We start from the raw sequence: 27,438 nt of genomic DNA on the forward strand, positions 1-27,438 counted from the left end.
CAAAAACATGTTTTTTTATTAAATTGTCTGCTTTTAACATATGCCCGTAGTTACACATTTAGTGTGAGGAGGCTTTGGCGCAGACACTGGGAGGTCATGACTGTGAGTCAACTCCCAGCAAGTATGTTCTCTAGCACTGATTCTGATATTATTATTGACCTCACCAAATGCATATTAAAACCCCTACTTTTGTTTTTAAATCTAGTTTTTACTTACTAAGAAAAACTAAACTAAAGGAAAGAAAAATAATAGTAAAAAAAAATCCAAAGTATTGCAACCCTGCATATTAATACATTAGTTAACATTATACGGCTGTGTTTACAATGATCCACAAAGGAGGACAACATTGGATTTTTTAGAACAAAGGGCATCAGGACCCCTTGCTCTCCCTGTTCCTCCTGCACACTAATGCATTACCGTTTTGAGGGTACCATCAAAGTACTGAATAACTGTAATATTTTCACCAATTTGGCAGAATAAGGTCAGCGTGCCATTTTATGTTCTGAAGAGAAATGGACTGGAAACCACAGCAGCACTGTGCCCACTGGCCGTGGAGCAGCTCCCACTGAGCTCCGTTTTCCCCGAATACTGCACGTCAAAACAAGCACTGAAAACATTTTTAAGCTAATCAAGTAAGCACCTGCAGCTTGTGAAAACAGGCAGTTGCCTGGAGGTGGGACAACTTTATTTTAAACTTCACTCTGAATTCAAACAAACACACAGGGAGTGTGGAAAAAGGTCATACTGGCACCAACATACCCACTGATGATGATGCTGTCATCAAACAGGTAGACTTTGATGTGCTGGACTCCAATGGTCTCGTTGAAGCGCTGGGGGACTAGCAAGCGCAGCAGCCCCCTCAAATCTGGAGTGTGGTACAGAGATACCCTCATCTGAGATGTGAAGCGCTGCAGCAGAGGTAGCAGCATGGTCCTTGAGTTAATCTTTCCTGCACGTGAAACACAAGTCACACAAATACAATCAGGATGATGAGCGGGGAGTTCTGTGCTAACCAAGTGCAGGAAACCGCTAACAACCTCGTGATCCGCGTGTGTAGTCAAGCAATACGGAGACTTTCAGGTCTGGAGACTGGCTGTTGTCCTGGGAACGTTGGAGGGCTTCCTCCATACAGTCCACCTTTAAAAAAAACAAAAACACACACACACACACACACACACACACACACACACCCCAGTTAAAAGAATTCTGCATCATCTTAGCATGTAATTCCTTTAAGAAAGAGTTTAACATGTGATCGAGGGCTGCGCAAAAAAAACCAGACTTCCCTAGGGACTGCCATCTGTCAGTTGCATGCGGTAGTTGATTCTGATTACTGTTATTTTTAGTGGTGGTTTACAGTTTCTAATCTTTAGTGAGTGTTCATTTCTCAACACTTGCTACATTTGTCTGTGTCAGGAAAGTTTTGACTACAACAGAAGCGTTGTGCTGTGACCCACACTTTTAGAACAGATGCTGTAAGGCACAGAAAATTGTTCTCCAGGGTGACTTGGTTATTGTGGCAGACACTTCAGTCAGAGACTTGAGTAATGTGTGTTTCAGTAATTCGCTGACGAAGCCTCGAGCTACTACCCTTAAAGTGTGGGATTAAGAGCGATAAGCCCATTTCCATCTAATTCAACACCTACAGAATTTTGCAAGCTTCCCATCTGCCGCTGTATTCACACAAAATACGGGAATTGTGGGAAAGTCCTCCCTGAGAAGATGTGATGATAATAAACAGGTTCACCACAGTGTGTCTTTTGTCCCCCAACCATCACAGCAGATGGTTGTCCCTCCCTGAGCCTGGTCCTGCTGCAGACTTCTTCCTGTTAAAAGGAAATTTTTCCTTCCCACTGTTGCCAAGTGCTTGCTCATAGGGGGCTGTCCGATTCTTGGGGTTTACTCTGTATTATTGTAGTGTCTTTACCGTACAATATAAATAAAACTGAATCACATTTTGATTGTAAATGGATTATCTTTGGATTTGCAGCTGTTTGACAGATGAAATAAGGTGTTTAAGGTGTGCCTTCTTACCCAGATCTCCCATGAAAAAGATTTTAATTTAACCTCCTAGGACCTGGCATCCACATATGTGGACATCACATTTTGGGTTGTCTTGACCACAATACAAAATTTTGCTCTACAAGGGCCTGATATCCTCTTCTCAGAAAACTACATAAGGTAAAAAGATAATCCTTTGTTTTTACATTCATCAGGTCCCAATCAGCCCAAATAGCAAAGAGAAATTAAAAATGCATGCCATGAAGCGTTTGGGTCTCAGGAGGTTAAGGAAATTTTCTGGTTAAATATATAAAAACAGCCATTTTATGCAGTTCTCGAAACATCAGAAAATTTTTAACCTACTGTGAAGTCACAGAAGAAAAAAAAAAGGCATTCGTTATGTGCCATTTACAACATTATTTTTTCCCTGGTTCAAGTTAACACTACAGGACAGGCACTAATCGAAAGTTTGACTTTTATCTAAACAACGTTAAGAAATGAGGGAAGCTTTAATGTGGCTCAAAACAGCGTAACCTCTCATCATCTCTCTCATGCTGTACAGTATTTGATATGGGAAAAACCAGCTACCACAAAGAAGGGGAAATACAGCCACAATAACGACAGATTACTTACAGAGTGAGGACATTGGAAGGTGATTCTAAACACCTTTGCTGTGCAAAAAAGAAAAAAAAAAACAACAACAAAAAAAACAAACACTATGAGCAAGCACTTAGTGAGAGTGGGAAGGAAAAACTCCCTGTTAACAGGAAGTAACCTCCGGCACAACCAGGCTCAGAGAGGGGTGGGCATCTGGCACGATAGGTTAGAGTGAGTGTAAGAAAACTGCACAGAAAAGAGTTTAATCATTAGTAAAGATTAAAGTGTATTTCTCTATATTTTTTTCTAGGATAATGGGAAAAGTGCAAAAGGAAAATGAAACATCCAAACATACATGGAAGCATGTAAGCCAAAAATAAATAAATAAAGGTTTGTACAATATTTGGTATGACCACCTTTATTCTTCCAAACAATCTGAACTCTATTAATTAAGCTTTCCTTTAATTTCTTTAAGTGTTCTTCTGGAATAGTTTTCTAGTCTTCTTGAAGGGCATTTAAAGCTCTTATTTTTTCTCCTCCCCGTGTTCTCATCCTTTTTTTAATGTCATTTCCAGTGAAAGTTCCAAGATGGAGACACAATACAAGGAAACGGGTTAATGACAATTGATTAATTCTCAGTATTTATCAAACATCAGCTCCGTTTTATTGTCCGCTTACTGAGCGTGGGAAAAAATGACTCACCCCTGCACACAAAGAGGAAACGGCTGCTCGACAGAGGACGCCACTGGTGGCGAGCAAAGTCTTTTTTGTGGCCTGCTTGGTATTTGGATCCCTACTGATATGAAACAAGCACTGTTTTACTTCTGCTAAATTGTGCATCTGGTGCCCAAATACATTCACAATGCGTCACCCAGCAGTGTCTGTTTACATGCCAGTAAAACATTTCGCCTTTCCAGTAGAGAGCTCTTTAGGGACCACCAACACTTCCAGCTATGGAAGTTCCTTGAGGCGTAAATCTGACAATGAGTGGGAGCTCTGAGGAAAAAACTGTTTATTTCTGTGAAGCTGAGAACCAGCATTTTGTTATCATTCTCTGCAAGACTGCCTCAAACACCTAATACTATTAAATGTAGATTTAAAAAAACAAAACAAAGAGTCCTCTATTGCGGTCAATCTTAAGCATGCACACTTAGCCCAGGCCTGCAGACACACACCATGGAGGAGATGTTGCTCCTTTTATGTTTTTTAAGTTAACCTTAAGTTTTGTGCATGTTTCGCACAGGAAACAACTCAACCTGACAGATAAAGGAGGAGCAGCAGAAAGATGAGGGGGGGGGGGGGGGGGGGGGGGGGGGGGGGGGTCTCATGAGGAAATTAAAAACCTAGAAGCTTTACTGCATTTGATGACACCTGGAAAAATTTTATCTTTATGATTTGAAAACTTTTAAGAGCTAAAGGCCCTCAAGGTTCCTTAAGCTTAATCCAAAATGTGCATTTTTAACATCGACTTCTGTCACAGAGGAAACCATGGCCAGGAAATAAAATAAAAAAGGAGAGTTTTTATATGTTAACAGTTGTGTTGACCAACCAGCTATCCCTCAGTGTTATTCAGCGACCCAAAATGCACTTTTTCAAGTTTACTCTTGTGAAAACAGATAAAATATTCAGGGTACTAAAGCTTGCTTCTGTTACTCTACTTCACAGACATTAAATTGCTCTATTTCTGCTGTTTAAACTTTGATATATGCCATGAAACTGATGCTCAAAGTTGGCTGCAAAAAAACGTAAAAACCTGTGTTGAACAGAAACTTCTGGCTTTAGGTTGCGACACCTGGATTTGCTGTCCTTTGAGGGGCCTATAACTCGCATTGCTTCATTAAACATAATAAAATTACTGCATACTACATAAATCTGCAGATTCTGATGGGTGTCAGGTGGGGCACGCATTGATTTTTGATGGAGTAATCTATCTGTAGGCTACCGTAGCTCTATATTCGGACAAATAACCAAGATTCGTCTTTATCGATTTGTTTGCTGTCGGTTTCCAAACCACTAGATGTGATTTTCTGCATTAAAACTGTACTAATTCATATTCTATGGGATCTGGGGGATACTGGGCTAATTTTACTAGTAGGTTAAAGCTACTTGAGCACAACAAAACCACTGGGAAACAAGCTCTCTGTAGTGATGAATCATGCTTCTCCACGTGGGAGTTCTGGCAGCTTGGCCAACGGTACTTGTCTGACTGTTTTGTGCACAATGTAACGTTTGGTGGAGCGGGGATCATACTAAAGACCAGTGCTGTTCTGGCTGTTAGCATTGTCGCCTCACTGTAAGAGGGTTCTGGATTCAAACCTTCCTGTGTGGCACTATGTTCTTTGCTTGTGTGTGTGTGTGTGGTTGTCGTCTGCCTAAGTCGTGCCCCGTTTTTTCCCCTATGACAGCTGGGATCGGCTCCAGCGCCCAGCATGCAACGATAGATAAGCCGTCAGGAAGATGAACACTTGACAGCCATGTACTCAAAACTACAAACCATATCTAATTAGTTTTTATTGTAACCTTGTACAGGTACAGATTCTCTCTCTCTCCACCTCCACCTGAATGACTGTGTTCTACCTCATTTTTATTATTCTTTATTTTTGACACCGCAGGCACTGCACTTAATTTCCTTGTACTTGTTCCATTGACAATAAAGATTCTGATTCTGATTCCAAGCAAGTGATTTTAAAAATGTTGCCAAAAAAATAACTCTACACAAAAGCCAAAATTATAGAATTATTTGCCCGGTAGCATTGTTGCACGTTCTTTAGCTCTCTTGTAGATATCTAAATAATATCATTATCGCTTTTTTTAACCCTTAAGCAAATATGTGACATTGTGACCACATTTATTATATTTTTTATTTCATTTTTAATGTTTTTCCTTTTCAGTTCCTTTAGTTTCCAGGGTTTATTTTTTATTTCTGGAAAAGATTTTGTTTATTTTTCATTTTTTGAACTGGGACCCTGTATTATTTATATCTATGTTTACTAGTTTGCCATCCTCTTGTCCAATGCTTGACTCTTTAATGCCTCCTATAGACAAAAGGAATAACGGGAAAGCTTATCTGCAAGTGCAAATGCATGAAACAAAATACTCTAGCCTAAAATCTACAACTATAAGCACGCTGCATAACTTTTGCATATAGCACGTTCAAGATGAACATGCCTTGCCCTCAAATATCAGATTGTTCCCATTGGCTGCACCACAACTTAAGTAAATATGCTCTCCAGGCGTGACCGAATACCATCTAGTCTGTGCCGAGCCTGGGATCAGGGTTGCGTTGGTGTATCCAGGCTTTACGTTGAAACTGCACCTGATATTTGCATTCCTTTGTCTAAACCAAAGAACAGACTCACATTTTTGCACTGCATGCACTTCAGTTCATCGAGTCCAATTTCAAGAAAACCCAGGCTTGAAAATAAAAACGTATTGACTCACATTTCTAGTAATCCATCATCCTGTGAGGTTACAGAGTTTGGCAGCACTCACAGCTGATCCCAATGCTTTTAACTGTAATTAAGCATGCTGGCTTGTCTGTGCCTTTTTGCTGTATTTCACCCTCTCCACTGCTGCATGTACCAGTTTGAAAAAACATGAAAAAACGCAGAATACGAGCATCATTCCAGACTGTGGTTTGCTTTGGGTTAATGTTGTTATGCTAGGCTTTTCAAGCATGAAGCACAGCAGGCTGTCACATGCCAATGCTGGTCTCCTTATACCCATAAACCCTTGCATTTTGGGGTCATTCCTTGTAGTTGGTCTGGAGTACATTTTCATTCTGAACAAACCACGCAGTGGGCGTCCTGGAAGAGAAGTCTGACTCATACTTTCTGGCATCTCTGGCCAGTAATGGTATTGTTCTTACCTGCCCAGAACTAAATTCTCTAGTGTTGTGAAAACATAGAGACACACACGCACATGCTTGCGTAAATGCCACTTTTCTCACCAGCTCCTGCTCCAGCTGACCGGTTCCCAGATAGAGGGAGGCCATCACCACCCGCCTCTGTGCAGTCTTGATGCGAGCCTACGGTAAAAGGAGAGAAAAAAATACAAATAAGGAATCCCAACAGTGAATGTGAGTGTAAGTCTATGTGGGTGGGAGCTGATACTAGGAAATGATAACTTATTCACAGGAGTTACATTTCCCGTAGCCACATGCAGGCACCTGGCCTGGGGCAAAAGGAAAGAAAGCAGTTGTAGTGCAATCATGGGACTGACAAATAAGGAAATGAAACAGTGTTTATGGTGAAAAAAAATAATCTCCCAACTGTCAGTAATTTTAAAAAAAGAAAAGAAAAAAAACAAATTATAAGGAATTTCATGTTTTACATTTTAGTGACATTATGAAATCATTTATAGTGCTGATGGACTGGTATTTATAAAGCACCTTTCTACTCTAACTGAGAGCAATCAAAGTGTGTATTTACACATATGTGTGTGTGTGTGTGTACACACACACACACACACACATATATACACACACACACATATATACACACACACACACACACATACACACACACACATATATATATATATATATATATATATATATGCGCTGTATTGGGCTGAGATCAGGTGACTGACGGGGCCATGGAAGAATATCTAATTTCTTTGCTTTTTTGAGCACAGAATTTAGTCCAATACACCTCATTCATCCTGGTACCTCTATCTGCTGCCACATCATCAATAAATACTAGTGGCCTGGTTCTACTGGAAGTCACTGGAAACATGACTATGGCAAAGTATGAATACCTTTTCCTTTCGTACTTTACTCTTCTGATCTTTCTAATATAAGTTTATCTGGGCCTCATCTGTCCAAAGGATGTCTTTCCCAGAACAGGGCAGGCTCCTTCTGATGATTTCTGGTAAAGCCTAATCTGGGCTTCCTGTTCTTGAATGCAATCAGTGGTGCGCATCTTTTTTGTAAGCCCTTTGTATTTACATTCACAAAACATCTCTTGACTCTGGCCACCTCCACAACTCGACTGACTTGAGAAGATGTGAGAAAAAAAACGACTTTAATTTCTAAACAATAAAAAACAACCCTTGAAGTAAAGCTGAAAGCCTGCGCTTGAATCTCATCTTGACTGTCTCTTTTAAAATCAGCTGTGGTGGTGTACGGAGGCAAAAACTACAAAAACTGTATCATTGTTCAAAAACCAAAGGATCCATCTGTGTATAAACTACCTGTTCATCACTAAATGGCAGACTCACACACTTAGTTACTACCTGCTGAACGCAGTGAGCCACTAGACAGCTACAGGATAAACTTTTTCCCCCTCAGAGGCCGTTAAGAGACCAAAACCAGTAAGAATATCGGGAATCTAAACATCAGCTGTCCAGAAAAACAACCCAAAATGGAAATGGAGTAGCATTTATACGGCAGTCTTCTAGTCTTACTGACCACTCAGATCACTTTAACTTAACCATACATTCATACAGTGCTATACCTCTTATCCTTTACCACCATTTTTCTAGCTCCAAGCACCAAATAACCTAATATTCATCTCTCTGCACTGAAGGAGGAAGCCAGAAAACCTTTGAGAACCCAAGAAGGCAGAACATACAAACTCCACACAGACTCCTACCTGCCATGAGGCGACAGGGCTAACTGGGCTGCACCAACACGCTGCCTGAAATGAGTAATTATGCTGCTCTATAACTCCTGGTTAAGTAAACAAATAGGGCTGCCACGATTAGTCGACGACTGATTTAATAGTCGAGGCGTCGTTTGAAGCTTTGTAAGATCACAAAAGACGCAGGAATAAGTAGTAGGATTTAAGAGTGTAATAACGGACTGAAACAGAAGATGGCAGCACTGCATGTACAAGGATGCCAGCTGCCGTTAAACCCGAAGAAGAAGAAGAAGAAGCTGTGTCCCAGAATTCATAGCGCAGCTCTTGGGGGGCTCAGTTTCCAACAATGGCGGCAGCTAGTTAGTTTTAATATTACTCTTATTATTCTTTCTGGGTCACAAAATAAACGTTTAACATATTTTCAGGCGAGAATGTAGCTGTGTAAACCTCAAATATTTGCTCAGTTTATCAAGACACCACATATTTTCAAAAGCGCTTTTCGGAGACGTCTGTTACCCACTAGCTCGATAGCTAGCCAGGGGCAAGGCTCACTAGAGCCCGTGAGAACACCGGACTCCCGGCAAATCGTTTTCAAACCCACTGCCGTCTTTCACTACTCAGGTTAAATATATATAAGTCACTTAGATAACTTCAAAATGTTATTGTTTGGCTTTTTTTTAGTATTTTATTTGTTCCTGAGTAAATCGGTTTGGCTGAGATTAAAGTTATAGTTTTTACACAGCTGAATAAACGTCAAGAAGACAACCGATTATCAGTGTGAGATGCTCGAGAATATACTCTGGTGTCCCGTTATATTTTAGATAGCAAGGAGTTTATTAAACTTCACCGAAACAATCTGCAAATTTCATTAAAATTTAATAAACTATCATCTTGTCTTTATTTTTAGTTAGCACATACTGTAAACACTTAAAGCTGTAAGCTAATGATAGTTATATAAGAGCAGATGCATGCTGGTGCAATAAGCTGTACGTTTTACGTCCAATGGATGCATGATCTGATTAGTCGACTAATCGCAAAAATAATCGGTGACTAGTCGACTATCAAAATAATCATTTGTGGCAGCCCTATAAACAAATAATATCACATAAGATAAGGAGTCACAAATCATTTATCCTTTCCCTGAGTGAGAATAACGTTTTTAGGGCATTCAAAGAACTTAATTTTTTTTTTTTTTTTTTTTAAATCCTCCTTCAAGTTATCATCTAGTTAGATTCCCATATAAAATGGTTATGAGAAGATTTTTTAAACAACAATGATAAATGCTTAGTGTGATTTTCTCAAACCTAAAATTCAAAAATTCAAATGAATCATTAAAATTTTTGTAAGACACAAAAATTGTAAAACTAACATTTATTTGGTTTTGCTTAAAAAAAATATTTTTTTAAATGTCATATTTTAAAACAGGTATGATTTCTTTAAAAGGTAGACTAAACCGTAATCAAAAACAAAATTCCTTTTACCGTCTGTGGAGATTATTAATAACACTCAGGGCAGAAGAAATACAATGATGTTTTACAATTTGTGGGAAGTGTTCCTTTAAGCACGCACATCTTAGTGAATAACAAAAAAAATCCTTAAATATTTCTGCACCTTAATGCAGCAAGATCTTCTTGCTTGTTTAAATACCAGTTAGACAACCACAAAAGTTCCTCTTTCTTTTGGCTTCTCATGCCACAAATGTTGCAACTTGATCATTCAACTACAAGTGATGAAAACAGTCTTCTGACCGTAAGTGACGAAACCGGAAAGAGTAGATTTTGTGCCAGAGGTGATCTAAAAATACTTTCAGGTGAAACCTTCCCAGCAATGAGGAAAAGTCAACATAATCACACCCATTCAACACATTCCGGTAACATCCTTTTAACATCAATAGTTTTTCTTATGCAAATATGACACGTTTGACCATTAAAATGCTTTATATTTCATGTACCATTTTCAAACCTTCTAATATACATTTATATTTATAGAAGCACTATGATTGCATCTGAGCTCCAAGTGATAATAAAATGAAACAGAAATTCTTCCTAAGTAGAATTAAGAGCCAATTTCTTGCATATAACAAATCTCTTATTGTTCAAGTCTAACTGTGGATTTGCATGAAGGAAGATCCTGCCTGAAAGTCACATGGGTGACGTGTAACTTGGAAGAAAATCATGTGTCTTTGTTCTTTGAAGCTTTAAATGCCCCCTTGTTCTAAGACATATGAAAGGACTTCAATGTGGTGGCGTAGTTATTACATTAAAAAAAAAAAACACATCTTTTTTAGTAGTTGAGCTTTATTTTGATGTGTTTACTCACTGTGACTCTGGACACAGTGTTTCAGTTTTGGTTTATCTACTTACTACACTGTAAAAGTCAGACTTTCTTTCAGGATTATCTTATCAGAAATACAGAAATTTCAGCATTTTAAAAAGTGTTTCAGTTATTTTATTTCATTATTTAAGAGACTGAGGCATTTAAATTTATCATTCCTCATCCACCATCGGGTAAATAATAGTCTGCAACTATCATCGAAATCTCTGCACATTTTCTTCAAAGCAGTTCCCCCCCTAAACTGCCTCAACTAAGAGCAAAGTAAACTATACTTACTGGGATGTTACCAAATACTATATAGTACAGACTGTAGCCACTGTGATGTCACCCATCGATTTGTAAAATCCTGTTTTGAAACTACAACTTCGCCATTATGGTTGTCGCCGAGTTTGATTTTACAAGATGGAACTGAGCATCTGGAACACGAGTACCCAGTTAACGTGCAAGAACCGCCACCAATGCTGTTTGCTTAAGCAAACGGGATCCATAAACTGAATAGTTACACATAACAAATACATAAACCTGATAATCAGTGCTAAGTAACAAGCACAAAAACAGAATCTGACTCACTAAAACTGAAGTACAGACTTTGAAAGTGCTGTTAGTAAACTTCTCTGCACAGTAATCTATATTTCTTAGGGGTGCAACGATACTCGTATCAATATTGAACCGTTCGATACAGTGCTTTCGGTTTGGTACGCATATGTATCGAACAATACAAATTTTTTTATTTATTTTATCAACTTTTCTTCTGACGATGCTGTCTGTGTTGAGAGCTCAGTGGATCTGCGTTCAACTACTCCGCCTAGGCTGCACTGTTGAGCGCAGATCCACTGAGCGCAGGGCAAGCTAGCAAGACAGAAGCTAAGCACGTTGCAACATGGCAAATTGAATCTCCCCCACCCTCATTCAGATGTGGCCTTTGGAACTATTTTGGTCTTCATGTGAAGTATGACCCTGAAGGTAAGCGCGTCATGGACAAAAGTAAAACAGTATGTCGGATGTGCCACGCAATGCTCAATTACATGGGTGGGAACTAGTGCGTTAGCGCAGTTTGCTCGTTAACGTGTTGACGCCCCACGCACGGGGCGATCCGCGGTAGCTCGTTAACGGAGATTTGCCGTGTTGTGGCGTTAACGTCATTTCAGATTAACGCTGACAGCACTAGTGGGAACACAATGAATATGACTGCACATTTACCCCGACATAATCCTAGTGCAAAGACAAGTGGAAGCAGACAAAAACAACAAGCACGCATGCTACAAACTTCACCGGAGTCATTTAGACAGCCGTTAGCATATGATTCTCCTTATGGGGACCTGATATGTTTAATATGCTGCTGAGAATATACCCCAGAAGAAGCATATAGTATAGCTTTTATTTTGGAAAGAGCCATTTCTCTGTAATAAACTCTCTTTTCCAAAGATGAGTGATTTCTCGATCAGATAGATTTATTTTGTATTACTTTGTTGTTTCAGCAACATTAAATTTAAAAACTGTATGTTTGAGTTAAAATATATATTTATAATTTTAATAAATGACAAATTAAAAAAGCATGAACATTTTTTTGTATTGAAAAAATATCGAACCGTGACACCAAAGTATCGAACCAAACCGAACTGTGAATTTTGTGTATCGTTGCACCCCTAATATTTCTATCTTCAATTATGTTAAAATGCTTCAAAAAGGCACCAACACCACAAACACAGTGGAGAGTTCCTAATTAAGCTGACAATTCACTCGCAATACAAACTTTAATTTTAACAAAATGTAAAGTTACAACAAGTTATTTAAAATAAAGTAATCAAGTGTTTATGGACGGGTAAATTTGTTATAAAAGATAGAACATTTTTGTACCAGATTGTAAACCGTTTGTTTTAGTTACAGCTGTAGTCGGGATATTCTAAGATGAGAATCGGTGGGGATCGGTTTGCTTTTGGAAACCAATTCCAGAAACCGCTTTTTGGCAATTCTATGTTAGCTTCATTTTTCAGCCCCAAAGCCTGCAACTGTGGATTTTATGTGTGAAATATACTTCCTGGACGAGTCTCAACTTCCCAGAAGGAAATAAAGTTTGGGCACAGAGCCTACTTACAGCCGTAAATAAAAAAAACTCAACTCACATATCTCGTCTTTCTCACACTATAACTGAATGGCACCATTTTCTCCAGCATGTAATCCTTCATTTAACACTGAAAAAACAACCTGGTTCAGTATACAGTGGTCCTTGGTTTTTCGCAGGAGTTACATTCTAAAAATAACCCGCGACAGGTGAAACCTGCGAAGTAGCAAACTAGGGCTGTTCGATATAACGATATATATCGGATGACGATATAAAAACGTCTATCGTTTCATTTTACGCTATCGTTTGTTTCGTGGTGTCGCAAAATAAACTGTTTACGGTAATATTTTTTCATCGTTTTGATGGTCACTGTAGTGGCAATATTAATTTCTTAAAGTTCTCTCTTTCTCTTATATTTTATATAACCACACTACTGACGGACAAGCGCCTGTTTTTATGCGTTGTGGTTAGCAACAACGACGGTAACACCATCGCGTGTCCGCTTGTTTATATTCCACATAAACCTTTCACAATAAAGCTCAAGATCCTGTTGAGACTTTTCAAAAATAAACTGAATCACGTGAAAGAGCAGATTATTTACGGATGAGAAGTAAAAAAGAGCTGTCAGGTGCTAAAAAATAAACCTTAGACTCAAACGTTAGAACAGGCTTTTCCCCGCAGCACGCCGTGTAATAAATAGTTACTTATAAAAAGTTACACACGGCAGCAGAAGGAAAGATGTCAACATCCACATTTAAAACTACAGAAACTAAAAGAACCCATTTGTAGAGGGTTAAAACCAGAATAAAAAATTAACAATGTGAGCAATGTTCCCTCTAAGCTGCGCGCATGCGCAATTGCGCACTGCTGGCACGGTCTCTGCGCACAGAAAATCTGCGTTGCGCACAAAAAAAAAATCTAACCTGAATTGAAATTAAAATTAATACTTTAACAATTCTGTTTTGCAGTGTTAGCCAGTAAGTGACTGGCTGCTCCCGTATGGGATTAGAACGATGCCACCTTATCCCATAGTCCAGCCAATAATGTGATTCACATTCGTATATACACAGCTAATCAACGTCGTTGACAGGCTATGACAGCGTCCTTATGTGCCGACACCGGTGTTTTGGCTAGCAAAGCGGTGTGGCTGATGTGGAGTGAAGCCACGTTAATGACAACGTGTACAACCATTGGAGATGTGAGCAGGACAGACGGAAAAATTGACGGGAAAAGTGTGGACTTTATACCAGTTTTTAAATTGTGTTGATAAGCCACGTAAAATCTGAGTTATGATAAAAATATATGCAATGTTTGGTTTTCTTCCTGAATACTATCGTTGTTTATATTTACTGCGTGAAGAAACGGTAAAAATGGCATTTCATAAGGAAAACGCTGGAAAGCACTCTCTGCCTGTGAGCAAAAACAAAACCAAAAAAAACCCCAGCCTTTCCTATTGGTGGAAAAATGTACCATGTCGACAAATCAAAAAATGATATGGCAATATGGCCATGACCAGTTGTTTAGGGAGGAGGGAAGTTTTAGGAGTGACGGCGGTGTTTTGAGATATGAGAGATTTGCGATGTTTTGCGCAAATCTTGTGTAGTTAGTGTGTAGTGTAGTCAGTAGTTTTGTTGTGTGTGTCAAAACAATGAGGCGACTGCTGAATGTTACAGGTGTTACAGGAGTGATACATCTCCTGTTGTCAGGCCTGCAGGTATCAGGCTGTTGTTCTCCTTTATCTCATAGTGGACAGAAATTATCTTTTGGAGTGGCACAAATAATTTGTGTGGCATCAAATTTGATGCAGAACAGCTGATTGTTCTGTAAATAGTTTGAAGTGTTTATTTTTAAAAACGCCTTGGCTGCATTTTTAGGTAAACAGGTGCAAAAAACTTTGTTGTTTGCATAACTCAGTTACTTTTTTTGAAGAAGTAACTATATAATTAATTGCCCAACATTGGTCGTTATTTGCTGTATTTTGCAGACAGAGAGTTACAAGACTCTCTCCCAGACCACAGACGCTTTATATAAAATAAAAAAAAAGTTTTGTTTTCAAAATTGGGGTTCAAGTTATTTTTACTTCCAATAGTGTTAACATACTACACAGGTCATGAACAAGATTTTTTTTAATTTTCATTGTAAGTGGGCTAAAGCACTTAATTAAAAGTAGTCTAACATAAATGCTGTAATTTGATTATTTTAATAAACCATGTAACTTGGATGGATTCGGTGCTGGCGTGACCACAGTGCACACGTCTGCTGTTGCTCACAGTGGTCCAAGGGACCGCTCAGGGAGTTTGTGTGTTCGCTCAGACACGTGAAAAATTAGAGGGAACATTGAATGTGAGGTATTTAGAACTTAAACTTAAACCACATTATGGGAACACGTGAATCTGATATCATCTTCTTAAGATGGGAATTAACATGTGACCTCAAGTTTTTATTTTAGTGTTTAAAAAGTACCTTGTTTTTCCAGATTGTTTTTACCAGAAAAATTATGTCTGGATGCCAGTTTCCTCCTCAAGTTCTCGTCAGCATCAACTAAAACATGTTTGAACAATTAATCATTGTCACCTGCAATGTGGACACTGCAGCAGAGTACACAGAGAAGAGTCTACTGTGATAATAACGCTTCCTTGGTTACCTTGTGGAATTTCATAGTGATACATGTATTAAAAGTCAACACACGTGTCTGTCTATCAAGTTTCATATTGAACAGACTAGAGCTTTGTTCCCATTTTTAAAATAAATCCTGTGTAGTCAAACCAGCTAACATGCTCTGAGACAGACCTTCATTGCCTGGTAGAATTGGTCAGGTGACGTCAGAATGTGGACGTGGGAGCCTGGCACCCGGAAGGCTGGTACATGCTCTGCCATCCATCGGAAGTGGCTGCAAAGACCTTCTGTTCGCTGGGCTCCGGCTGAGCCGGTGGGCCTGGAGACGCGATGAGGGGCTGGGTCGGTTTCAGCCAGAAGAGGGGCAAGAAGGAGCACGGAGGACCTGCAGGAAACACGGAAAGTAGAGCAGGAAACTCATTTTATGTTGATAATGATCTAATTAAAGCAACTAGAAAATAGTCTGATCAATTTTCTTTCGACCCCAGAGGGGCGGGTTAAAACTGAAAAATAAAAAAGGCATAAAAATCAAGTTATCAAAGAACAGACGCTCCATAACAGCTTAGAGCTCTTGTATGATTTCAATTGGTGCCTCGATCAGCTGGCAGTTCAAGGCAATCCATATGACTCGAATAATAACTTATCAATAATTAATAACTAATCTCCCATTTACACTCCACCATATTCCATTACATTTATGTATTACAGGTGATCATCAATAGCAGAATCCCTCGAGCAAAGATTTGTAATTAGGCGGCTGCATTTCCGGTAATGTTTTTTACCATAACTAAATAGATGACGTCATAATGAGAGCTGTAGTGACGTAGGGAACCTAAATCACACACAAAGTTTGTAAAGAAGTTTTAAAAAAGAACAGTTTTCCACATCCAAGGATTTATCATTTCCTTTTGATGATAACCTGTAACAAACCTACTGAATATTATTTGGCTGGCGACTCATGACACCATTTTGTTTTCCATAAAAGTATATTAAACATAACATTTAATCTACACAATTTCCCATCGCTTTCAAAGGATTATGTTAATGACCTGACAGCCATTTTACAGATAGACAGCAATTATTTGATTATTAAATAACATACAGATTTATAATTAATATAATCCATCCAAGAAGAGACGCCAAGTCTTTCCTCTCCAGCTCTTCTGCAGGGACACCAAAGTTCCCGACCCAGCCAAGAGATGTAATCCCTCAACATATCTGCTCCAAGGCCTCCTCCTGGTAGGACATAACTGAAACACCTCACCACCTAGTTCTATTCAATTCAATTCAATTTTATTTGTACAGCACCAAATCACAACAACAGTCGCCTCAAGGAGTTTTATATTGTAAGGTAGACCCTACAATAATACATACAGAGAAAAAACACAACAATCATATGACCCCCTATGACCAAGCACTTTGGCGACAGAGAGAAGGGGAAAAATCCCTTTTAACAGGAAGAAACCTCCGGGGGGCCATCAGTTGGGGTGAGAGACACCTAGGCATCCTAGACAGATGCTGAGGCTAATCAGCTGCTCATGCTTGGAGATGGGGTAGGTGAGCTCCTCACCTCTTAAGTTCACTACCCAGAGCTTGTGACCTTAACTGAGGTTGGGAAAGGATCAACCAGTAAAGCGAAATTAATATTTACTCTTAATATATCTGTGTTTTAATAAGTACTTAAATTGAATACTATTCACTTGGGTTGTACAAAATTTTAGAAACACCTTCACCACTGTGAATATAAATTCTGCTTGCCAAAATTACAGAGGAAGTTATATTTCAAAATGAGTTAAAGATTAATTGTTCTTCTGTTAAGTGGCTGACGCAACAATCTCATCCAGCAGCTGAAACGTTCAATCATTTATCAAACTCTTCCTCTGAAGGTGGACCTTATGGTGACTTTGTTATGTAAGCTGCTGCTTCCAGGAATGACGGTGAACTTTGAAATCATCATGATAGTTACACAGCATGTATTTTCCATCAAGCTACAGAACGGTGTCAACATCGAGGTTATAAAATGATTTAACCCAATCTGTATTAAAAGCTTTAAAATTGCTAATCTCAGTGTAATGTTTTGTAGTCTAAAGCAAGTGACTAGTCAGCAACACTAGAAAAGTTTTGCCAATCCATTTGCATTCTTCCCTTTAAAAGTGTGTATGAAAATCGAGCTTTACGTGTGGATTTCAAGGAAAATCTACTTGTTGTGGCCCAGATTACTTGTGGAGACGATCACAGGAAGAGAATCATTTTGGAGGTATTGTCTTTTTGTGCCGTCTTTCAGCATCTCAAGTGTCAATGACGTCAGAGCTTTTTACCAGCACACAAACACACTACAGTAAAACTTCCTATGAATTAGGAATAACCAGGATGTTACACCGGAGACAAGAGAGGACATGGCACTCGATAAATGATTAATTGAAATCTAGCAGAGAATTCTGCAGCAGCACAGATGGTGGTACAAGTATAAGATCCAAGGGAGCAAAAGTTTAACAAAGAATCTTATTTTAAGCCAAAATCAGCAAATTTCTTTTTTTTTCAAATCAGGTTTAACTCATGATATTATACATGGAGTTATTATGTCCCAGTGGCCTTTGACATAAAGATAATTTACATAATGCTTCAAAATAATTGCTCATTAAGTGCATAAAGTTGTTATGAAGGTGGCTGCTGAGTGGTAAGACTCACTTCTACAAGTACTCAGAGTACGCCCAAGTCCCCATTTATTAGGTACACCAGGTCAAGTCTAATTAAAGAGCACAAGAAGTTAAATTTTTAATTTTCAGAGAAGTGCTGAAATCACTTTTCACTGATTTCATCACTTTTGTGAAAGGGTCTTTGGGTTCTGTCACGTTATACAGACAGTTATTTCTGTTAGCCTTTTTCACGGCCATAAAATAGGGAGAGGAGATCATAGAAACACCTGTCAGTAAGAAGGACTGCTACTTTATTATTTAAACTGGGTCACCAATCAGCATTTTATTTTCCAGTGGACACCTCCCACAATTATAAGACCAAAACTTTTTTTTTTTTTTTTTTAAACAATTTAATGTTTTTAAAACATTCTCAGGGCCAAGAAAAGAATTTTTTTGTAGTGATTGCATCAAAATGTGGAATATATGAACAGAGTATATACTTAAGTATAACTTGCAGCTTGCCAAAATAAACGTTTTGGCTCAAATTCACTTCAGTTGCAGAATCATTTGAAACTGGCACAAAAGGAAACGTATCGGTGTCGGTATTTTTGGAAACTAGAGCTCATTTTGAAGTTGATGCCAGCAGCTTGTTTCAAGAAGGTTGGAACAACACACAGGAAAATTTGTGTAATGTCAAAACACACCTGGTGGATCCAGATTGTGCCATACATACTGGTTTGCATTTCATCTCAGCAAAATCCCTTTTCTATACTTTTGCTACTTCATTAGGAGTCCAGATTTGCTTCCAGCCAGGCTGGGGAATGACGAGTTCATTTCACATTTGTTTATTCTATTTAATCAGCTGAGTGCAAATTCTAGTTCAAGGAAATCTGCTTCACCCTCTGAAGTCTTAGGCTACGTTCACACTGCAGGTCTTAATGCTCAATTCCGATTTTTTGATCAAATCCGATTTTTTTGTCTGCTTGTTCATACTACAAATAAAATGCGACAGCAAACGTGCTCTAGTGTGAACGCTCAAAGCGCCCGCATGCGCAAAAGAAGACGTCACACACAACGCGCTCTGTTTAGACCCAGAGCAAACAATATTGTTTGACTGATGGCCCTTAATATAAAGACTTCGGACTTTACGTTTCCCAATTTTTGCTTTAAGTTATTTTGTTATTTACATAATAATGTAAATAACCTAATAATGATCCTTATTGCTGTTTTAGAGAGGAGCGGTGCTTCAAAGGATAGTTGCAGATTTCTGTCAGAATCTGCAGATTATACAGTACAAATAAAATGTTCACGTTGTCTTCCCAACAGTTTCACTGACATCTACACTGGATGGCCAGGAAGCGTTCGCGATGTCTTCTTGGGTGCTTCTCCGGCGCTGATAATTGGCGTCTGTCTTGTGTCAGTGACGTAAAAGACGGATTTAATGCGACATGACCGTTCAAACAGCAGTTGCTTTCTAAAACATCGGATATGTATCGGATTCAGTACCACATACGAAAGTGACCCAGATCGGATTTGAAAATATTGGATTTGTGCCGTTCACACTGTCATACCATGATTGGATATGGGTCGCATAGGGTCAAAAAAAATCGGATTTGATGCGCTTTCGCCTGCAGTGTGAACGTAGCCTTAAACAGGTGCTATAGTTTTCATTTGGGTCCACTTGGGTCTCAGTGCTGTAAAATTCATCATCGGATTTTGTGGACTTCAAATAAGTGCAGCAGGAATGACTACTCATGTGTGGCATCTTCTGCGTCTGCAATAGTTTATAATTTATCATCGGTTATGAGTCAAACCCTCAGCTATCATGATCTGCTTTTTTTATTGTTTTCAAAGATTTTTCAATAAAACAAATGCTTTCTTGAGCAGAGGGACCTTGCAGGCACTGCAGTTACCAACTGCTTTACCAACTCTTTTCTAGGTGACTACAGTCTCAGCTGCCTTTAGATCACTCACAAGTTCCTCCCGAGTTGTTCTCCTTCTGGTTTCACACTGTTCTCATTATCATTGAAACTCCATGAGGTGAGATCTTGCGTGGAGCTCCAGACCTAGGGAGCTTGGCAGTTATTCTATGGTTCTTCCATTTGCCAATAATCACACCAACTGTTGTCACTATCTCACCCAGCTGCTTGGCGATGGTCTTCTAGCCCATTCCAGCCTTGTGCACAATCTTGTCCCGGACATCCTTGGAAAGCTCTTTGGTCTTGGCCATGGTACAGTTTTAAATCTGGAGAAATTTGTTTCTTCTATGCACTGTTGTCTTTTACACAGGTAACAAGCTGAGAAGGCGCCCAGCTCGTTACCTGTATAAAATACACCTGGGAGCCAGAAATCTTCCTCATTGATAGGGGAGCAAATGCTTATTTCCTTCATGGAAATACAAATTCATTTATAACTTTTTTGAAATGCATTTTTATGGATTTTTTTGTTTTTGTTCTGTGTCTCACTGTTCAATAAACCTACCATTGAAATTATAGACTGAACTTTCTTTTGTTAGTGGGAAAACTTACAAAATCAGCAGTTTTTTTTGACTGCACACTTTGCACTTTTTTTACATTTGGTAATATATTTTATGGATGAATAAAAGTAAGTTAAAAAAAATTGTTATGATGTTTGGCATAACTGAAAGTACATGCAATGACAACCAACTAATTTGGTAAATTAGTAACACAACTGTGTATAAAAAAAAAAAAAACATTTTAAAGGAGGCAGAGTCTTTGAGAGGTACTCAAAGGCCACTCTGAACGACTGTGTCTAAGAATAGCTCAATTTAAGAACAAATCAGTCAAACATGACTGATCACAGCTAAATTTCAGGATTGACTGTAAAGCCCTTCACAACCCTTAGTAGTCTGATTTTTTGTAAATGAAAAACAAGATTGTTTTTTTCCTAATGAATCACTGACTGTTGATAAAAATCTGAGAAAACCCGTAAAACATGTGCAACGTGTCGGATGCTTATCTGATGAAAATATTGAGTATGACGGAAAATAATTCATGGCTGCTCAAATAAGAGTTGTATTCAGGAGAACAGATCTGTGGGAAGATGTAACCCTTCATGTGCTTTCTTTTTGTCTGCATCCTACATTCATCCCAAAGATGCGGCTCTTTTGTGCTTCTCACACAAGCATGCAGTCTGACAATGCAACCACATTAAAATATTACAGGGTGGAGTGTTAACCCTTAGGCATGCTTGCAACTCTTACCGGCTAATTGTCAGAAGTCCTGGCATTCCTTTACATTGTTTACAACCTTAAATTAACCAGAATACAAATGCACGGTCTTGCTTTTGGTATTTGACTTAGATATGTAATTAAATAATAATCAATAAAAGCTACAGAGTCACATTAAAGTAGCTCAGGTCTTCCTTCTGCTCAGCTGAACTTATTGGGCAAACACAGAGGAGGGATTTCCCCATTACTTGTGATTGGAGTCTAATCATAAACACACAAGAGTGATAAAAAACATCAAGAAAGATAACTTCCTCATTTCTACTCATCTTACTCCAAATTATCTCCCTCCTTTTACAGCGGTGCAAATTACGAACGTTATCAAACAGAGCACATCAAGCGCAGTGATTCAGCTCTGTTGTGTGACACAGCTGACAGAAAGCCTCGACAGTTTTCTGTAAGTTGTAAAAAGACAGAATAGTGTGACAGAGGAAATAAAGATCACACTTTACAATTAATGTTCCAACAGAGCCATATAAAAATATCAGCTTTCAACTCATGTTAGGGGGGACATAAAAGTCTACAAAAATAAAATAAAACAAAGTCAAAGTCGATTTATTTTAAAGGGCAGACATAGGAGGGGCATATAATCACCGCATGTCTTCTAAATAAAAGAATTACATAAGCCATCTGATGACTATAGCAACGATGGAGTTAACTCCCTTTGATTTAACAGAATTAGAGGCTATGCTAGCAATGCAAGGCTTTAGCTGTTGACTTCAATGAACAGAGGAGCTGTTCAGTTCGCCATGTGTATGCACTGCATCTGATTTGATTTAAAGCATGTGACTTAAAAGTCCTTGTAATTTTAAAGGACTTACATCCTCATTCTTGTCAACTGATCCACAGCCTATTCATTCAGCAAACAGGAAATGCTACTTGTTATATTTTAGACCTCGTAAGATGTAAATCCAGAACTTGCAGAAGCCAAAACACTAAACATACTGAAAGGTGAAGAGGTGAGTAACACGAAGAGCTCCGAGCACTGATGCCACAGATACTAATCCAACTTAGCGTAAATGGGACGTGGTGGAATGACCAACCACAGTAGACAGTATAAGATGGACATAGCCACTATGATGTCACTCATGGGTTTTGGGCTCCATATCTTAAAGCCATAGCCACTGCTATGTTGGTCAAGAGCAGGGGTGTCAAACTCATTTCACATCATGGGCCACATACAGCCCACTTCTTAAGTGAGTCGGACGAGTGAAAATCCCCTTTCTGTCAGTGTAAAGACATTTAACTACACACATTCGATATAAGAAAAAGAAGTGCGATGTCAATAGCACAGCTCTTTTTTTCTACATGATAAAGAAATGCTGCTGTGGTTAATGAAGATTTGTAAAATTAGAGCAAAGGTCCTGGTAGATCATTTTCCAGATTCTCCTATAATTACAAAACTGATTTATTCACAGATATATTTTATGTGGACCCTTTAAAAAAAAACAAACAAACAAACAAACAAAACCCCCAGACATTTCTATAGTCAATAGTCAAAAAAGGAACTTTTCGGTCATTTAAATGTTTATCTATTACTTAATTACTTTGTTGTACTATTAACGGCCGTGGGTGACATGTTTATCAGTAGGAAAAGCTGTAAAACCTGTGAAAATGCAGTAAAAACTTCAAAATCTATGCTCTACTTGACATTTTCTAAAGCCGTCCAGTGGGGCAGATTGAAGTCTTTAGGTCTTATGTTTGACACCACTGGTCAAGAGGTTGTAAGATACCAGCAAGATGAATTCAACAACTTTGAGAGTATAGAAGACAGACACAGATTCCACATCACAACAGTGAAGCCAACACTGAAGTGCTTTGATAAATGCTTAGCCAATGAGCACGCGGTTTCACAGCCAGATCCACCCATCGCTCGTCACATCCAAGTGAAACTGAAGCACAAATTTATTTACAAAATGCACCAACACCATAAATCGAACAGTATAATGTACACAAGAGTGACAAATACGCCACGCAATCGTCTTCCCCATGAGAATCCTGCAGATCCAGAGATTTATTCTAAAAACTGTACACAGGCAAGCTGCTCATCATAGCAGGATGGAAAGAAGAATGTCCCCAACTTTTTCAGTCAATGTCTTACGTCACGAAGATGACAGCCAAGTAATCAGGCTGAATTCTTCACATGGTACAATTTTCTTTTTTATCTTCTTTTGAAACCATCCCTCAAAGACTATTTATAATAGAGCCACTAAGTCAACATGAATGACTGCTGGGACACCCTAAAACCTGTTTACCTCTCCTACAGGGAATACAGTTGTTTTTAATTTCTCAGCTTTTCCTGTTCTGTCAAGTGAAAAATGACTGAAGTGAAAAGGTCTATTTTCTGAAGTCTAAAGACGACTCAGGCGTGTCACTCCACGTGTTGATTTGAATAGACCCTAACAGCTGCTTGAGTTTAGTTGCAGCTGTGTGCTAGCTGTCACACAACAAGACTGGAGTGAAGGTGGGTGTCAGAAAGGTGTAGTAGTTTAGTATTAGTCACACGCAACGTTACAAAACAACCACAGCACAGCCAAGGCTTGTCTTAGTTGACCTAACACCACAGGTGAAAACAGTGCTTCACCCTCTGTACTAGCGTGTGACGCAGAAGGGCGTGTGAGCCGTGGGTTGCCGACCTCTGATCTAGATAGTAACGGCTGCATGGTTACTATCTAGACGGATTTCTCAAGTCCATTTAACATGATCCATCCACTGCGGCTGAGAGAGAAGCTACAGGAAATGTAAGTAATCATGTCCACCATCTCATGGATTGCATACTACCTGACACACAGTCTGCAGTATCTGAGACTTTATGATTTGTTGAGGTGCCATACTGGAGCTCCACAGGGAATTGTGCTGTTTCACATTGCCTTGTACACCTCAGGCTTTTCAGTAAAACTCAATGTACTATGTTATTAATAATGGGAGAGAGGAGGAGCACAGAACACTAGGAGATTATTTTGTGGAGTATTCTGGGAGGAATCATCTGCTTCTGAATGTGAATAAAATCACATAGACTACTGAAGGATGAGTACGGCTATACATAGGGATGGGTACCGGTATCCGGTGCCATAACGGTAGTAACCAGACCGAAAAGCAGCGCACATTTCAGTGCTTTATTTCGGTGCTTTTTTTTTTTCCTGAGCTGTGATACACTTTAGATTCTAGCCAATCATTTTACGTTTCCGAGGATAGTAGGCGGGTCCAGGTACGTACGTTCTTTTAGAGCAGAGCTACAGATTAAAAATGCCCAAGGCGAAGCGGTCAAAAGTCTGGCTGTACTTCACAGCAAAATATGCAAACTCAGCAGCCTGCAACAAGTGCTTTAAGGTGATACTGTGATACTGTCAAAGGAGGTAACACCTCAAATCCGATGAAACACCTGGCGACGCATAGCGTTTTTTTTAAAAGCCGAGAAATGCGCCGTATTTGATAGCTTGCTGCGAGACCTCACACCGTGCACATCTACTGCGGGTGGGTTGCCTGTTATCGGACCCGGAGCAACATCCCCCAAAAACCCGAAGAGGAGAGTCCTGGCCCCTAGCCCTGCCAGTGTAGCAGAAATGATGACGGATGATGATGGCAGCAGCAGCCGTTCTTCTCTGGGTCAGTAGCTTAATGTTGTTCGTGTATAATTTACGTTGAGTAGGCTAACCACGTTATTACATTAATGCAGTAAGGTGAACTAGCAAACATCATCATAGCTACATGCGGCTGTCTTCTTGTTTGATGGCAGATACTCCCTTCACCCTGGCCAAAAAGGCTAAAATGACCAAAGAAAAAGTGGAAAACAGTTAAACATGAGAGGTTTTTGGACAAAGTTTGTGTTTTTTCCATTGTTTAAGCACTGCTTCCAGCCAAGAGTGATACCATATATGCCCCATAGTTGCAGAAAAGGCTAACATTGTTATCTTTTTACAAAAAAAACAGCTGAACATGAGAGGTTTTTGGACCAATTTTGTGTTCTCCATTCTTTAAGCACCGGTTTGAGCACCGGCACCGTTTCAAAAGTACCGGTTTGGCACCGGTATCGGATAAAACCTAAACGATACCCATCCCTAGCTATACAACTCCTGTCTATCCTGTTGATGTGGTGGAGGAGTACCTGTGCGCCCGGGTTTCCACATCAATAACAAGCTGAACTGGAAGCCCAACACAGAGGCTCTAAACAAGACGGAGAAGAGCAGCAGTGGTGGGTGCCAAAAAAAAAAAGAAAAAGACAACATAATATTGCAATATTCCGTGTGGAAATATTGTGTCAGTACAGGCACACTAGATATACTTATTTTATTAGAGGGCTAACCATTCTGCAATAACGTTAGCCAAGGAAACTTAAATGAACTGAACCGAAAAACTATCCAGCAATCGACTGATTGCAACTTGTGGTAACTAATGGTTGCTCAGAGCTTGAGGACGTTGTGCACTCATGATCACTTGCACAGGCCGCCCGATCGGACGCAACTGTCTGCAAACAGTTGCAGTGTGACTTAGACTAACTGCAGTTTTTCTGACAGATTATTGAAGGTTTATAAACAACTGCCATCTATTTTTCTATTATCAAAAACAGATTGCATGTAATTACCAAGTAGACCCCATTCAATCGCACACTGATAGCAGACTCTCTCATCCCAACATTTATGACAGGTTTTAGTGACAGTGTTCGTATGCTTTACAAGCTTATTTTACAGCAAAAATAACTGAAGCGAGATAAATTTATCTTACTGGATTTTGAGGACATAATTTGCTGTTGAAAATTACAATATATGTTAGTTACAATATACTCAGCATATCGCAAAAAGTTAAAATCAGAATAATATTGTATCATTAGTGAATTATCGTGTTAGTAGTGTATCATGGGGTGTCTTGTTACTCCCAAATCTAACTAGCTAGTTCTACTTCATCACAAAGCTGAGAGCCTTTAAAGCTGGGGTCCCCAATCCCAGTCCACGAGGGCCGGTGTCCCTGCAGGTTTTAAAACTCACCCTGGGTCAACACACCTGAATCACATGATTAGTTCATTACCAGGCCTCTGGAGAACTTCAAGACATGTTGAGAAGGTAATTTATCCATTTAAATCAGCTGGATGGATCAAGGACAAATCTAAAACCTGCAGGGACACCGGCCCTCGTGGACTGGGATTGGGGACCCCTGCTTTAAAGTGTACTGCTAAATGACGGGCATGCCACATGTCAGAAGCAAATCTTATAATACGTGCTATAAACCTTCTATAATATACTATATCCGTCTGAGAGAGAATCACCTGTCAGATATTAATAACAGTGTATTATTGTTATTATTATTATGCTCACACAAAATATTGTGATCTGGAGGGAGAGCAGGGAACAGCTGGAGGACAAAGTGTCTCGAGAGTTGGAGACAGATGGAAAGGTGAAGATGCAAGGAGCAGAGGTGGTAAAGGTGGATGAGTTGGTCAACCATCCAAAGCAACAGTCAGTGCATGAGACAGGTGCAGCAGGTGGAGACGATTGCCTGGGGTGATTTTTGAGGAGGATAGCAGTACGAGTGAAAGGGAAGGATTAGAAGGTGGTAGTGAGACTTGCTGTGATGTGTGGTTTGGAGACGGTGGCACTGACCAAAAAAAAGAAGAAGAAGACAAGAGGCTGAGCCGGCACTGACCATGATGGACAAGATTAGAAATGAGTATATCCGACGGACAACTCGAATTGAGCAGTGTGAAGACAGGGAGACAAAGCTGGGCTGGAGGTCGATGCTAAAGATAGGGTGAGATGAAGGGAAATGATCCGCTGTGGCAACCCCTAAGGCCGAAAGACTATCATTATTACATCATAAGTTCAACTGCTGTTTCCAAAATAAAAAAACAAATAAAACATAGCTGGTTTCTTATTCATTCTCATGGTGCACTGCGTGTCAGTTATGAAAACTTCCCCATATGGTTAGCTGCTGTTTGCTGAGTCTCGTGAAGTTCATTACTGGATATTAATGCGCTAAATGTGACTCTAACTATGGTTATCATTTGCTGTAAACGCGTTATTTTCACTCGAAATAAGTCGGGGTTGGTGGCCAGACATGTTCACGTATAAAGGATTTTAAGACTTCGTGAAAACAGAGGGTCAAAATATTCGTGTCCGATGATGGGTGCATTAGCAAGAGCTACACTAGCAAGGCATGCTAGAGGTGAGAAAGGTGCTAAGAGAAGTGACACTACAGCGGCAGAAAAAGCGCACTTTTGTTCTCGTGTGTCTTACCCTCCTCGCCGGTCCCGTGCACGGAACACCCGGTCAGATATCCGGGTAAAAACCCCAGCTATGGCCGGTGAGTACACGGAGTACACCAGCCTCCTCCAGGACATGGGAGCCGCCATTGCTGCAGCACTGCGAGTTT

At 39.5% G+C, this 27,438-nt stretch overlaps 1 protein-coding gene across 1 annotated transcript in view; it reads right to left on the bottom strand.

Annotated features, from left to right (window-relative positions):
- Nucleotides 1–27,438, bottom strand: part of pgs1 (phosphatidylglycerophosphate synthase 1) — a 46,886-nt gene extending 19,448 nt beyond the window's left edge. Inside the window, exons 1-5 of the mRNA XM_084937355.1 lie at nt 27,303–27,438; nt 15,367–15,577; nt 6,548–6,625; nt 1,038–1,137; nt 760–949 (exon numbers count right to left, since the gene is read on the bottom strand). Coding sequence (XP_084793481.1) covers nt 760–949; nt 1,038–1,137; nt 6,548–6,625; nt 15,367–15,577; nt 27,303–27,418 — 695 coding nt within the window. The 5' untranslated portion in view covers nt 27,419–27,438. The remainder of the gene's footprint in view (nt 1–759; nt 950–1,037; nt 1,138–6,547; nt 6,626–15,366; nt 15,578–27,302) is intronic.

Source organism: Perissodus microlepis, chromosome 8 (assembly GCF_051167445.1).
Source record: "Perissodus microlepis isolate ML-2025 ecotype Zambia chromosome 8, ASM5116744v1, whole genome shotgun sequence".
NCBI classification, from domain to species: domain Eukaryota; kingdom Metazoa; phylum Chordata; class Actinopteri; order Cichliformes; family Cichlidae; genus Perissodus; species Perissodus microlepis.